Here is a 14,470-nt window from a genome sequence, read left to right on the forward strand (position 1 = left end):
ATCACTAAAATTAGGAGAAGCTGAAATGTTTTTAACAATCTGTTTATACTGTGGCCCCACAGACACTTGTCTCAGCACAAATGAGAGGCAGTGCACTGTGGTATATGCTTGGGAACTTCTCAAAGAAGTTTCACCATCAGAAGAAAACCCTCATGTAACTGCATCTGCAATGAAGACTGACACAGTGAAGTTTCAAACTAAGATAAGCTCTGCCATATCCTTCTGAAAGAAGGCTGTACTATTTTTCTAAGAGATTTTGTTTAACTTCTAATGTTCGTCCACTGCTGGTACTTGTGAATTAGACAGTTACCAAGATTATATGGTCCTACCACTAATCCATTAAATGTCCAACCCTACCAAAACTCTTTTGAACTCTTGAGTCCCCTCATCTGTTACTTTTAAGGATTCTTTTTGCCTGACTGAGCCGAAGAAACAGTAATAACTTGAATGAAAAAACTGTAGGTGAAAGGGAGTTACCCTGCATGTAAAAATAGTTTTCTGTCCTCCTCCCACTCCCCAGAAAGCATAAATGAAAGTGCTCTTTTCTCAGGGAGGCAGTAGCTTACAACAGATGAATGTGAATGGACTGCTTCCTGACTATAGAGCTTTATCAATGAACAGAATCAGTATCTCACTAAAAGTATTGAGTTTTTAAAACAGAACAGAAAATTAAATGAGCTCAAACTCTATATATGATACATATCTGCATATAAACAAGTTATATATATTTACCATTATACACATTTGATGTAAAACCACAAATTTTATATACACAAAATTCCAGAGATATTAAAAAATATACCTTTCATAACAGTAAAGTTTCATATCAAAATCAATTATTAAGGCAGCATTATACTTCAACAATCATGTATACTAAATAGAAATAATTGCATGGCTAAGCCAGAACTTTTCTATCTCAAAGGAAAGGAAAATAAAGGAGGTACTTACAACAGAAATAGAAGGTTCTATTACAGACCTATAGGGTTACACTTGAACACAAAGAAGAAAAATGTAATATTATTAAAGAAATAAATAATACTGGGAAACAGAGAGAGCCATCGTACAAATACAGACTGAAACTAAAAGTTTTTAAGGATGGTAAAGTCTAAGTGCTCCTGCAGAAAATTACCAAGATTTTAGACTCAATGTTGTGAAAACTGCAGAAATACATTTTACAGTGATCACAAGTTACTTCATTGTTTAAATAACTTAAAAAAAAAAAAAAAGGAAGAAAATAGAAAAGGAAGATGTGGGAATAATGATCATTCCTTAACATTTCCAGATTCCCAATTTCCAGCAGGTAGACTTAGAAATTCTGGAAGTAAAACAATTATACTAAGGCTTCAGATTAAAAAGCAAAGCAAACCAAAACAAACCCACCTTCCCCACCTTCTCACCTTTATTCCCCCCCCCTAAAAAAACACAACACACCACCACTATGGCTATAGGAAAATAACCAGACCTAAAGAGACTTAGAAATAAATAAAGACAACTGAATGGAAATATAAGAAGATAAAGGCTAAGCTGACAGAGTTTCTCAGCAACCACAGTTTCACTAATACATTGTTAAGATAAGGAGGTATTCTTTTACTATGATCTAAACTTTTAAGTCAGAATTTCATAGAATCATATTATCATAGAATAGTTAGGGTTGGAAAGGACCTTAAGATCATCTAGTTCCAACCCTCCTGCATTGGGCAGGGGCACCTCACGCTAAACCATGTCACCCAAGGCTCTGTCCAACCTGGCCTTGAACACTGCCAGGGATGGAGCACTCACAACCTCCCTGGGCAACCGATTCCAGTGCCTCACCACCCTAACAGGAAAGAATTTCCTCCTTATATCCTATCTAAACTTTCCCTGTTTAAGTTTTAACCTGTTACCCCTTGTCCTGTCACTACAGTCCCTGATTAAGAGTCCCTCCTCAGCATCCCTATAGACCCCCTTCAGATACTGGAAGGCTGCTATGAGGTCTCCATGCAGCCTTCTCTTCTCCAGGCTGAACAGACCCAACTTCCTCAGCCTGTCTTCATATGGGAGGTGCTCCAGTCCCCTGATCATCCTCGTGGCCCCTCTCTGGACTTGTTCCACAGTTCCATGTCCTTTTTATGTTGAGGACACCAGAACTGCACACAATACTCCCGGTGAGGTCTCACGAGAGCAGAGCAGAGGGGCAGGATCACCTCCTTGGACCTGTTGGTCATGCACCTTTTGATGCAGCCCAGGATACGGTTGGCTTTCTGGGCTGGAAGCGCACGCTGAAGCCGGCTCGTGCTCATTTTCTCATCGACCAGCACCCCCAAGTCCTTCTCCACAGGGCCATTCTGAATCTCTTCTTCACCCAATCTGTAGCTGTGCCTGGGATTGCTCCGACCCAGGTGTAGGACCTTGCACTTGGCATGGTTGTCACAGTTGTCATGGTTGAATTTCATAAGGTTGGTATCAGCCCACCTCACAAGCGTGTTGAGGTCCCTCTGGATGGCATCCCTTCCCTACATTCTCTACAAATATGGCTATGCAAAACTACATTTCAATTGTAGGAGACAATAACAAGCAGAGTAAAATTCAAAAAGACACAATGTTATTAGTATATGGCCCTTTCTAAACACTATCAAACAAATACGTTTTAGAAACAATCAGAAATCTTTAAGGTTATTGCAAAGAATTTTCCTACAACCACCTGATGTTGAAAAAAATAAAGCATATATTAAAAAAACAACTATCAAGACCACAAGAGCAAAGCGAAGAAATTAATTACATATGACAAGAACCTCATCTATCAATACCTCACACAAGAAAGCTGGAGAGAGACTTTTTGTAAGTGCATGTAGTAACAGCACAAGAGGGAATGGCTTTAAACTGACAGAGGGGAGATCCAGGATAGATATTAGGAAGAAATTCTTCCCTGTGAGGGTGGTGAGATACTGGAACAGGTTGTCCAGAGAAGCTGTGGCTGCCCCATCCCTGAAATGCTCAAGGCCAGATTGGACGGGGCGTTGAGCAATTTGGTCTAGTGCAAGGTGTCCCTACCTGTGGCAGGGGGGTTAGAACTAGATGATCCTTAAGGTTGCTTCCATCCCAAACCATTCTATGATTCTGTGAAGTCCTTCTCCCATTTGGGATTGTGGTCCTATTCCCATAATATAATGATCAAAAGCAAACAAGTGAAAAAGATATTTTCCCTTTTTGACTATGCAATGCTCTTTTGTTGCCACTACAGCAATTCCTTAATGCCATGGAAACTATCTGATAAATGTATTAGAAGCTCAATAAATTTCATAATATTGAGGTAGCAAAGCAATTGGTATTGCTGACAGAGAACTTCTGTTCCAAGAGCCTATTTTAAGGAAGAAAAGTTTTCTAAAAATAAAAATCATACTTTGAGCTGTTTTCAACAAAAATACATAATAGTTTCAAAAAACCTGAAAGTAACTTATACTAATCATATCAGATCATTGGAAAATGTGTGAGGATGAGGATGACAGCAAAACATAGGCACACCTTGAAATTACAAAAATGGGATACACAGATTTAAAACTTAACAGTCTTACTTTTGGATGGTTTGCTTTACCCAACTTATGTATTTTTAATGAGGGCAAGGGGGATGGGAACAATACTGTGAATTGTATGCTAATGTTCTGTCCAATTTCTCAAGATGCTAAAAGTATACATAAGGCATATGATCTTTTTAGACATCTATATGTATGTCTTCATCCTCTGGGTACTCCCATACCATTACAGATACTGGCAAAACCATAAATTAACTCCCCCTTATACAGGTAAAACTGAAACTGCTCTGTTTTCACGTGTCCAATACTACAGTATACTTTTTTCCTACCAATTGCTTTCTAACACTGCACTCTTACTGATCTACCTCTAGAGAACAAGTGAAAAAAGAGTACAAAATAAACACCTATCCAGTGCACACACAGTACTATCTTCCTCTACAGAGCAAGCATGATTTGATGCATGCCACAGACTTGGTTAACAAATTTGGTCTGGGTTTGACTCAGGCTCAGAGGTGGAAATACTCAATCCTGGAAAAGGGCCTTTCACCAGGACTGCTGTCCTACATCCAGATACCTAAGGCACCTGTCAGCCTTGATGATACCAACAGCCCCTTTAAAAATAAAGCAAAAATCAAAAGTCATTAAGCACTGCAACATACAGTTGCAGGCAACAGCCTGCAAACATTTAAAAATGCATGTGAGATTGAAACATATGTAAGAGTACACATAGTGAAAATACAGGCCAATTGTACCACAACTCTCATATGCACTTCTCATCCCATTCCTCTACACTTGAAACAAAGGAGGAAGCTGGGTTTAAAATGTTCTATTGGATATTAGTCACATTTAAAAAGATAACTCCAAATTAAAGTCACAACACAACAAACAAAAATAATTAATTTTTCTGAAAAGTTAAGACCTTACCATAGGCAAACAGAACTGCTTTCTGGCTTGTGGCTTTTGAAAGCCTAAACCCAGCCCAGCAAAGCCTCAGAAGACATGTTATTTTCTAAATACATTAAATGTTTGTTTACAAAAAGATACAATACACACTTTAAAGCAAACAAACACCACAGTAACAACTTCATTTCTCTATACTTTTTTTCTTACAATAAGCAATACGGAAAATTCTTCTTATTACATTTTCTAAGTAGCAGCTTATCCCTCAGACTTGTACACAGCATCAAAATACAGTGTCTTTTTTATTTTTCCTTCATGAAATACTTTTTTTACCAAATGAACAACAACAGCACTGACTTATCTGTTTTTGCAATACAGGCATGTATGTTCACAGAAGGCAACAGACTGCATTAAAACACTACCAAAACAAGCCATTTCACTATATATGACTCTGCCCCTGGGGAAAGAAATGAGAGCAGATAAGATGTGACAGATGTGTAGTCACGTCACTTAATACACTACTGGAAGGTGCTCAAATCATTATGGTGACAGGCATAGTATAAAAACTTGCAAAGAATGGACTAAGCATTTATCTAGCTTTCTGCATACATGGTTCTTGTAATCAAAGAAGATACTGAAGTCCATAAAAGTGCTGTATGACAGAAGGCAGCCTGGAAATGCCAATATGCAAAATAGCTACTAAAAAAGAAAAAAAAGGGAAAAAAAACCCAGGGGTCATAGCATGTTTGTTTCTGTCAGCAAAGTTCCTGCATCATGAATATGCAATACATCTAAGGTTGAATTCAAAGTCTGCCCTCTGAAAATTTCCTTTACAGGAGTATTTCTTAAGAGGTCTAATTAAATTTGAAATTCACTCAAAATAAGAAGTTTAAATAAGTACCTATAGATCTCCAAACTGATTTCATTTTTCTGAGACTTTAAAAAGCTATTTTGTTGATATCTCTGTTCTACTTTGGTTTGAAAGATACAAACAATAAGGATAAAACTGGAAATCATATGGTTACTGGACTTAAGTAATAGGACTAGTCAGTTGTTTGAAGGTAAGTGCAAACCTAAGAGTTTAAAAAATTAGGATTTTGGGGCAATTGGCCAAGAAAAGTATGAAAAATGCAGGAGAAAATTGTTATCTCACTTCCTTCAGGTTTAATAACCCTGAATGTTACTAATCTAATGTAGGTCAAGAATATTTCCAAACAGTAGCATGATTTTTAACTGCAGGTATCGCTTCAGCAGAGACCAATACCACTGCAGTTTCAGATAGACTGTTAGGCCCAAATCCTGCAAATTAATCTGCACAGGTAGATCCCTGCACCTCTGGGAATATGCATTAAGTCAAAGAGGGAAAACTAACTCACAGGATCAGATTCTTAATTTGAAGCTGGACCACTATAACTCATTATGACACTAATCATAAATGCCTCATCACCGATCTCTGCTCCCCATCTGTTTGCTTTATCTTATTATGGTTTTATATCTCAATCCATGGGACTAACTACAGTTGTCAAATTAAGCACCTGTATATGCCTCCGTTTCTGCAAGACCAGGTCTTCAGACAACGGTAACATTTTTCTTATGCTTGTGCACATGCCTGCTTTATTCCCTGAATGGGGCTACACAACGAAACAAAATTATTGTAACATCTATTTCTTCATTTATACAAATCTCAATGTTTTCCACTAATTTACCCATTTAAAACAAAGGATAAACTCCATTCACCTTTTGAAGTGTAGCAACTAGTATTACCAAAGGAAATCACCTGCATACCAAAAATGACCTGAAGAATATAAAACTGAGCTTTAAAATGTGAAAGGTGCATTTGCTTCTTTATCATACCATCACAAAACAAGTAAAAGTCAGAAAATAATACTCATTGCAGACTAAGCCAAAGCTACTGGCACCAACTGACCCTACATTGAAAAATGCTGAAGAGGGGGAGCATTCCGGTAGAGCACCACTCTGTGCCTCCTGTTCTACTCTCTCTGCTTCCAAGTTGGTCACTGTCAGCATAATGCATTGGGGCTGAATGTACCTTTCTTTTGACCCAGTATGGCCACTTGTGCATTCTTACAGGTATCTCACAGAAAGAAGTCCACAGTACTTTAATGAAAAATCCACTAGAACTAATCCTAGAATCCTACTTTTTACTGAATTAAAAGCCACACATTTTTACTAAATTAAAAGACACACCAGCCTCCGGGGGGGAGGGCCGGTATTGTTTTGTGAGAGGGTTTTTGCAACTTCTCTCTTCTTATAAAAAAGCGGGGTTAAGAATGAAACCAAAGTGCAATTACATATTTATTACGTATTTCAATACTCTGATTAACAAATCTATCAAACAGGTAAAGGAGAGAAAGTGGGAGTTACACTGGCCCACTAAACAAAAATTGGGACAAACATAGTATTAAAGATATTAATCTTCCCATTTTCCAGAATTATCAGCACCAACCATGCTTATTTTCACCATTTATAGCAAAAAATAAGAATAGCAATGAAAGAGATCCACAAATCTAAATAAACAATTTGAGAATTCAGTGTAAAAGCAATGCTTCTGAAAGGCAATTCCCACTTCTTCAACAGACAGACATAATTCTGATAGGTACTTTTGGCCCCTGGATTTGTACTGAAATTCAGTGACAACTGGAATTTAGGGGAAGCATTGAATATATTACAGAGATATTGGCATCCTTTCAAGAGTAGTAAGCTGGATCATAATTTTCTTTCCCAAATTAGAGGTTAAATCTGCCAGCAGAAACTCAACCAGAGCTGGGATACACAGGCTCTCAAAACAGTAGTGTCTTGCCTAAGACCTGATTGGCAGCATCTTCCCCCTTGAGAGGCTGCAGCTCACGGGACCTTTCGATTTCAAAACTCAGCAGAAATTAGGAGCTTGAAGCTACCAGTTCACAAGAGGTATGACAGAGGGTCCCATCTCCCCACTAATACCTTGCCGTAGGGCATTCGAAATATGCCTGTGGGCTGAATTTGGCCCCCCTGTCTCAGGTTGCAAACCCACACATCAAGGGAAGATACCAAAAAAAACTTTCCCTCTGCTCACAAGTCAATTTACCCTTACCAAAATTATTCATCTACATCAACTGTTGAGGATTCACTAACTAAAACACTCATACATAGCCTGAGTAACTTGAAAATTCAAGTCATGGTACAGCTCAACATCAGCATTCAAAACTCTCAAAAGTATTGCAAACAATTACCACACCCTCAAATCACTGATAAAATATTTTGTATATCTTAAATACATGCATTTCTGGCACGAAACATTTCTCATTGCTGACAAAATCTCCTCGTGATTTCTGGCAATAGAGTACTTTGATTTTGGAAGTTGACTGTAGAGTAAAACTGCTATTGTTTTATTTATTAAAACTCATTCTTGATCTTACCTTTTAGCAGAGGCAGGGGAGTTAACTCGATAGGCTTGCCCTGAGACCTAAACTGGGAGGAGCTTTGTGACCTCTTCTGTCTGGCTTTTCTGACGGACTTCCGAGAAAATCCGTCTACTTTATCCACTGATGGAGGAGTAGTTGGTGCTGAGGACATATCCCTACTGAAGGAAAACAAATGTTACCAACATATTCCAAGTGGGTAAAGATTAACTTAAATTTTCAAAAACTCATCTTCTTTCTGCAACACTCTCCTATTGACAAGTCACCCAGACTGACTAAGAGCTAACCCACCAATGTATGTACAAATTTCACGGAATAAACTTAATGCAACAGCGTAATAATTCTCACTTTTTTCATCTGTGTCTCCCATTTGCCAAAAATCCTGCCACAGAAAAAATCAGACCTAGTACTGACATCATTAAGTCAACAGAACTTCATAAACCTGTAGACTTGACATAGGATTGTAGCCTTAACTACATATTCTTTGGGATAAAGTAATTTCAACTCAATCTGCAAAGGACCACACATGCACAAAAAGGGCAACTGTTTTTTTGCCATTACAGTCACCAACATGCATAGGACAGAAAAAAAAAATAACAGAAGAAATGTTCAGTTTATCTGCCACACCTGCATACAAGATTTTATTGAAATTTAAGAAAGTATAGCAAAAAGTACTGCTATGCTTCACAATTTCACTAACATCAACAAATTCTATATATTACCTCTTTATTCTCCACTTTAGAAATACTCAGTTATTTTCTTGTAAGTCTCTTTATACACAGTTATTCCACCTTCTGGCATTTCTGTAAGAATTGCAGTGTGGTAACCATAACTTTCTAAGGGCATAAACCAAACAAGGTTTGCAGGAGAGGCAAAGAGCCAAAAAAAGGTTTCTGCAAGCAAAAGTTTGTTTCCCAGCTCTACTAGCCAGTCTAAGAAATAAGTGCTGCTTCTTTCTAAAAAACTTGCCTTAGTAGTACTCCTGCATCTGATTCCCTACTACTATGAAATAATGAAAGGAAAACATTTAAACAGTGAATTAATCATCCAGCCATTGTATTTACCAGCCTTGTCCTGGCTGCTAAAAAGGCCCATCACATCTTGGTGAAATACATGAGTAATACTTAAGGGAAATGAGACAGGAGGAATTTAGGCCTACATATTCCACGCAGCTCTGTGTACAGTTAACTTCACCGGCATGTGTACCTCTGTTGAAATCAACAGAGCTATCTGCATTAATAACACGATCATTAACAAGAGCAGCTCTGTTGATTTCAGTAAGGCTACCCACTCGTGCAAAGTTAAGCATCGGCATAAGCATTTGTAGGATCAGGGTCTTAGAACATGTCCTTGGAAAGCATTACTCATCCTCAATGTCTGTTGACTTCAATTACCAAAGTGACTCGTATGCTAAAAGAGGTTGATTCCACAATATAGAGAACACTTTAGAGTGCTGGTTTTATTAAAATATTTGGTTACTCATATGCTTCATAAATTATTAAATCCATTGAAACAGACATGTTTGGGTTTGTCTTTTGTAAGAAAACCTTTAGAAAGTATTATTTATTGCAACAGTGTAAACAAGTTCCAAAAGATAAGAACTATTCAATACAAAATTATGTACATGTGCACTAAATCTATCAAAAATGGAAGTATAAACTCCATAGCTTCTTCCAGGAAGCATGTGCAGCACCCAGAAGCTGAACTGTGCAGCCAGCATTACAATAATGAAAAAGCCTTGTTCCATATTTTTGATTCGTAGATATGCTTTCTAAATATAATATACTATCAGCAACATGAACCCGTACCTTAAACTGGTCTTGTTTATCATTCGGGGGAAAAAAATGCCACCATCACCAGGGCATTCAGGCCCCAGCCAAGATTAATAAATTAAAAAGATAAACCGAAATAGAATGGCCTGTACTTTAGGAACCCACTTCTAAGATTTCAACAGTCCAGCAAAAAAACATGCAAAGTTACCTGTTACATAAACCAAATTTTGGAAATACCAGCAAAAATACATTCTTAAAACCTGAATTGCTTGGCCCTATTTCATCTCATAAAAGAAGATTCACCTCCTCATCACGTGCATCAGTAAAGTGGAACCATTTCTGCAGAAATGTTTCCATGCTCTCACAAAATTAAATTACAAAAAAAAAAAAATAATAATGGGCAGGGGCTAAAGTAGATCACTTAAACTGCAGGATCATTGTATCAGCAAGAAGCTTTACTGACACTTCTCTGCTGTAAATTTAGTAACAGTTTCCCTAACCTGCTTTATAAATTATTAAAATCTAATTCTAATTCAACAAGACTACATCCAGCCTAACAACCTTACAGTAAACACTGATCTTTTTTTCATCTCTCCAAATGAACATTCCCTTCCCTGAATGCACTATCACAGTGAAATACACTGTTTCAAAGAACGGCGGGGGGGTGGTGGGGGGGATTATTTATTGTGTGCGAATGGGAAAGCTGCAAACACAGCCACTGCTTCTTGGTTCTTTCAGCAGGGGATCTTAATTTATTCCCCAAGTATTTTGGTAAATAGGAAGCCACGCACATCAGATCTGCTGGTCCCCGGGGTAGGGGGGGTGCAAGGCACAGAGAGGCGAGTGAACGTGAAAATACCGACGGATAACACCACCAGCGAAGGAGCCGGAGGCTCGCTCCCCGCCCGGGGAAGCAGAGGTGTAATTAGCTGCCTCCCGCCTGCTGCTATCGGCTGTCAATTCCAGAACGGAGCCACGGAACACCGCAGCTGGAACATGTCCTCCCCGCAGCCCCCCGCGCCTCCCCATCGCCGCCCGGCCTCCCCCCCGGCCCGCCCGCGCCTCCTGCCCGCACCGCCGCCGCCTCACCGCTCCCCCGCGGGCCGGCGCAGAGGGACGGAGGGATGGAGTTACCTTGACTCTCCTGGTAGAGAAGCCGGAGACGGGAGGGAGGCGGTGGCTTGAGCCGGGCTTGCTGAAGCGCGGCCGATGCTTGGCGGCAGCGGCCCGAGTGTACTACGCGCCGGGCTCGGTCCCTGCCGCGGCGGCGGCGGCGCAGGAGCCTGTAGGCCTCGGCGGCGTTGGCGGCCTCCCCAGCGCAGGGCGGCGTTGGCGGCGGGTTCAGGAGCGGGCGGCTGCTCGGGCTCCGCTCAGTCCCATGCACTCGGCGCGGCCCGCTGCCTGCGATGGCTGCTGCCTCTTTCACATTCCCGGCGGAGCCCTGCGGAGGGGCCCTGAGGAGGAGGGGGGAGCGCGAGGGGAGCCGAGTGCGGGCCGAGCCGAGGGGGAGCGGCGGGCGCGGCGCGGGCGGCCGGGGGGGGGGCAGGCCGGGCGGGTGGCGCGGCGGTGCTGCGAGGGGAGGGAAGGCCTCTTCCGCCGGCGGCTGGCTCAGGTAAGAGGGGGGATCCCGGTGAGCTTCGGGGTCGCGCTCCTGCTCACTCCTATTGTCACTCTCAGCGGGCTCCGGCCATGGCACTCACTCACACACACTCACTCACTCACTCACAACCGAGCGTGCTGCCACCGCCCCCCGGCCAGCGACCCGCCCCCCGCGCCCGCCCACTGGATCCTGCCGTCGGGACGCGCCGCCTCATTGGCGCCCGCCGCCGTCGCCGGGACAGCCGGGAAAGGGGATCGCTGCTGGAGGAGGCGGTGCCGGCTGGGGCGGCGGCGGTGCCGGGTGGCTTGTCATCGTCAGCTCTCTTCTCGTCTCTCTGCGGGCCGGGGGTGAGGCGGATGAGCGGCGGCTACTGCCGCCAGAGAGAGGCCCGTCGGCTGAGGTAAAAAACCCGGCAGTGCTGAGGTAAAACCTTGCTAACGTTGAGGTAAAGCTCCTGTCCCGCCGCACCAGGCCTCTGACGGGGGCCCGGAGCCCCCTTGCTGGGGAGGTCAGCGGGCAGGAGGCGTCTCCTTCCGGGCCGCCGGCAGGCCCTGGCACTGGCCTGGTAGTGCCGGGGGTCCGTGGGGCCGCCGGAGGGACCGAGCCGCCTCAGGCATGGCCCGCAGTGCCCTCGGTTGGCCGCGCTGCAGCGGCTCGTTTCTCAGCGGCAGGGCTGAGCAGCCCTGCACCCCCTGGCTTTGGGTTTCTTTAGCCACTGTGTGATTGCTTTCCGAGTCATTTTGTGCCTTTTTTTAGGTGTATTTATAAGTATAACGGCCCGCACAAGGAGTGTTTGTAGACGATATGTTAAATATCATAGATTTTGTTTAAACTTATTTCCCTGGTAGCTTGGTGTTTGGTGGTTGTGTCTTGTTGTTGTTTTTTGTTGTTGTTGTTGTTGTTTCCTTTTTCAAATAAAATGTTTTGGTACAGCTGTTACGTTTAGAAATACTATCCACTATTTCCCCTGTGTTTTGGGGAGAAAAAAATACCCAACTATTCATATGAGCAGCAGTCCTCCTGTGTTAATGTGACCAAAAACCTCTGAGGTACAGTCATTCTCTTTAGAAAGTGGCTTTAAGGGCTGTTTGAGAGCTGGTTGCTTTGCTGGGTCAATCACATTTCCCCCTGTTTGTGCAGGTAATGAGTACCTGAACCCTCTAAAGGTTACTGATCCTACAAAGGACGCCTAGTTTTTGTCCCACTCAGCTTCTTGATTCAGTTTACCCTCTAGGTACGTGAGTACCAATGTTGGCCTACTAGAGGAGGTGGGACTCTGGCAGACTTGATTTAGAGTTATTTAAGCTGTTGTGAAGCTATTTTCATAATTGCTCATTTTCAGCCAGGTGAATTCTCTGGTCCAGCTCACACCGAGGAACCTGGAACACTAGTTAAAATAAAAGCTCCATGCTACTGAACTACAGCTGTAATGGACGTGAACAGTATGCTTCTTGCATATCGTAAGACATACATCTTCCCCTATTTTTTTTTAACTGTAGACTAAACAATTCCACATTGTTTCAGTCCTTGTGTGTCGCAGTTGTAAACTTCTTAAGATGCTTATTTCTTATTCCTGTGTTGTTTCAAAATCATTCACATCTGTTTTGAACTGCAGCACCCAAGAGTGGAAACTGCTGCAGTTAAGGACTCGACAACTCCAGCATCTGCTGTCATACCTGTTGCAGACTACATTCCTGTTTACACATGCCAGTACAAATGCTTTTGAGTCAGTATGATCTATTCATGATTTTGCTGTCCTGTTTTACCCTCGCATCCATTTCTGCTGACCTACTGTGCCAGTTATTTCTCCCTCAAGTAGACAGAAATGCTACTTGAGATTTACTGCAACAGACCTAACACTATCCTTTCATTTTTCTTGCTGACAGATGGGCAATCAAGCAGTCAAGATATCTGTTAAAATGAAATTCCACATGATTTTACATCAGAAAACTGTAGAATTTGTCATCTTTTGTAATTAATTGCATTTCTCAGAAGAATTGTATTTAAAATCCAAAACTTAATTAAGATAGAACTGTTCCACAGTTACAGAATGGTTCTGTAAGTCAAATTTAGAAGAGATATGTGTACATGTTTGTAAATTCACTTAAACCAACTTAAACCAAACCACCTAAACAATTTAAGTGCGAGCAGGGGTTGATAACCATGACTGGTAAGTGTTCAAGGCCAGGCTGGATGGGGCTTTGAGCAACCTGGTCTAATAGAAGGTGTCCCTGCCTGTGGCAGCAGGATTGGAACTAGATGAGCTTTAAGGCCCCTTCTAAACCAAACCATTCCATGACTTCATGATTCTCTGAAAACAAAGAATGTAGGTCAGCAGATTTTATACCAATATAAGGTAGCATTTGGCAAAAAGCTGTAACCTCCAGTTGCTCCTGTCAGTGAGGGATAGAACCTGCATATACTTAATTTTGTTAGTTGTATTCATCAGTGACGTATTTTAATTCAGTTATTCACTGCCCTGTGTGCTGCTTCTGATTGGGACTGAATAGTGCAATGAGCAGCTTGTAAAGTTATTGATAGTATACTCTGCTTTATAGGTGAAGTTGAGCATGTCATTTTACATGGTCATACTTTGGTCTTCACAGCATGAAATGAAATCTGTCTTTTTTAACACTAAGAACCGAAACCTGAAGCATGTGATGTGGGTGTTTATTAAGATTACTGCCACAGAAGGGATACAAATGAAGCCTGTCCAGGTCCACTAGCATGTGTACACAGAGTTTTTTTACTTCTCATGATGTCTTTGTATAATAGTTATGGAATTATTTCTTCAGTATAGCTGAATGAGCTGATAAATAATGCATTCAGCTAGTTTATTTCTTAAATGAAAAATGCATCATGTAGTATGTTTTGTCCATTTTTATTGGTTAAAGCATTTCTATGATGTATTCTGTATCAGGTAATCTTTGTATGGTAACAATTCAAGAAAAATACAGGCTTTATAAGTGAATAAACAGCAATTTTGCCTTTTTTTGTCACTTGGTCAGCAGAGTTTACAGAGTTGCCTTCTCTTTTATTTCCAGTTTGCATTCTATTTTTCCACTTTGATCTTTGAAGTCTCTATCTATGAGGAGATTTAAGACCACAACATAAGATATGAATGTAAAGCTGCTAGTATTTAAAAGGGGCACTGTTATGTGGCCTTCTGCTATTCTGTTTAGTCTGTATTTTGTAAAAATTGCTACTTTAATAATGATGACATGAATCCGAAGCAGAGATGGAGAAGAAGCAAGTAACGCAGGTGTT

The 14,470-nt window shown here is 41.4% G+C and overlaps 1 protein-coding gene across 2 annotated transcripts in view; it reads right to left on the bottom strand.

Moving 5' to 3' along the window:
• The window catches only part of PPP2R5E (protein phosphatase 2 regulatory subunit B'epsilon), a 79,188-nt gene extending 67,745 nt beyond the window's left edge, over positions 1–11,443 (bottom strand). The window contains exons 1-2 of one of the 2 annotated variants that reach the window (XM_065682965.1): positions 10,738–11,443; positions 7,829–7,989 (exon numbers count right to left, since the gene is read on the bottom strand). In XM_065682965.1, coding sequence (XP_065539037.1) covers positions 7,829–7,985 — 157 coding nt within the window. In that variant the 5' untranslated portion in view covers positions 7,986–7,989; positions 10,738–11,443. Of the gene's footprint in view, positions 1–7,828; positions 7,993–10,737 lie in introns of both variants that reach the window. The other variant, XM_065682964.1, reaches the window with a different exon arrangement.
• Positions 11,444–14,470: the final 3,027 nt, after the last annotated feature.

Source organism: Lathamus discolor, chromosome 6 (assembly GCF_037157495.1).
Source record: "Lathamus discolor isolate bLatDis1 chromosome 6, bLatDis1.hap1, whole genome shotgun sequence".
NCBI lineage: Eukaryota > Metazoa > Chordata > Aves > Psittaciformes > Psittacidae > Lathamus > Lathamus discolor.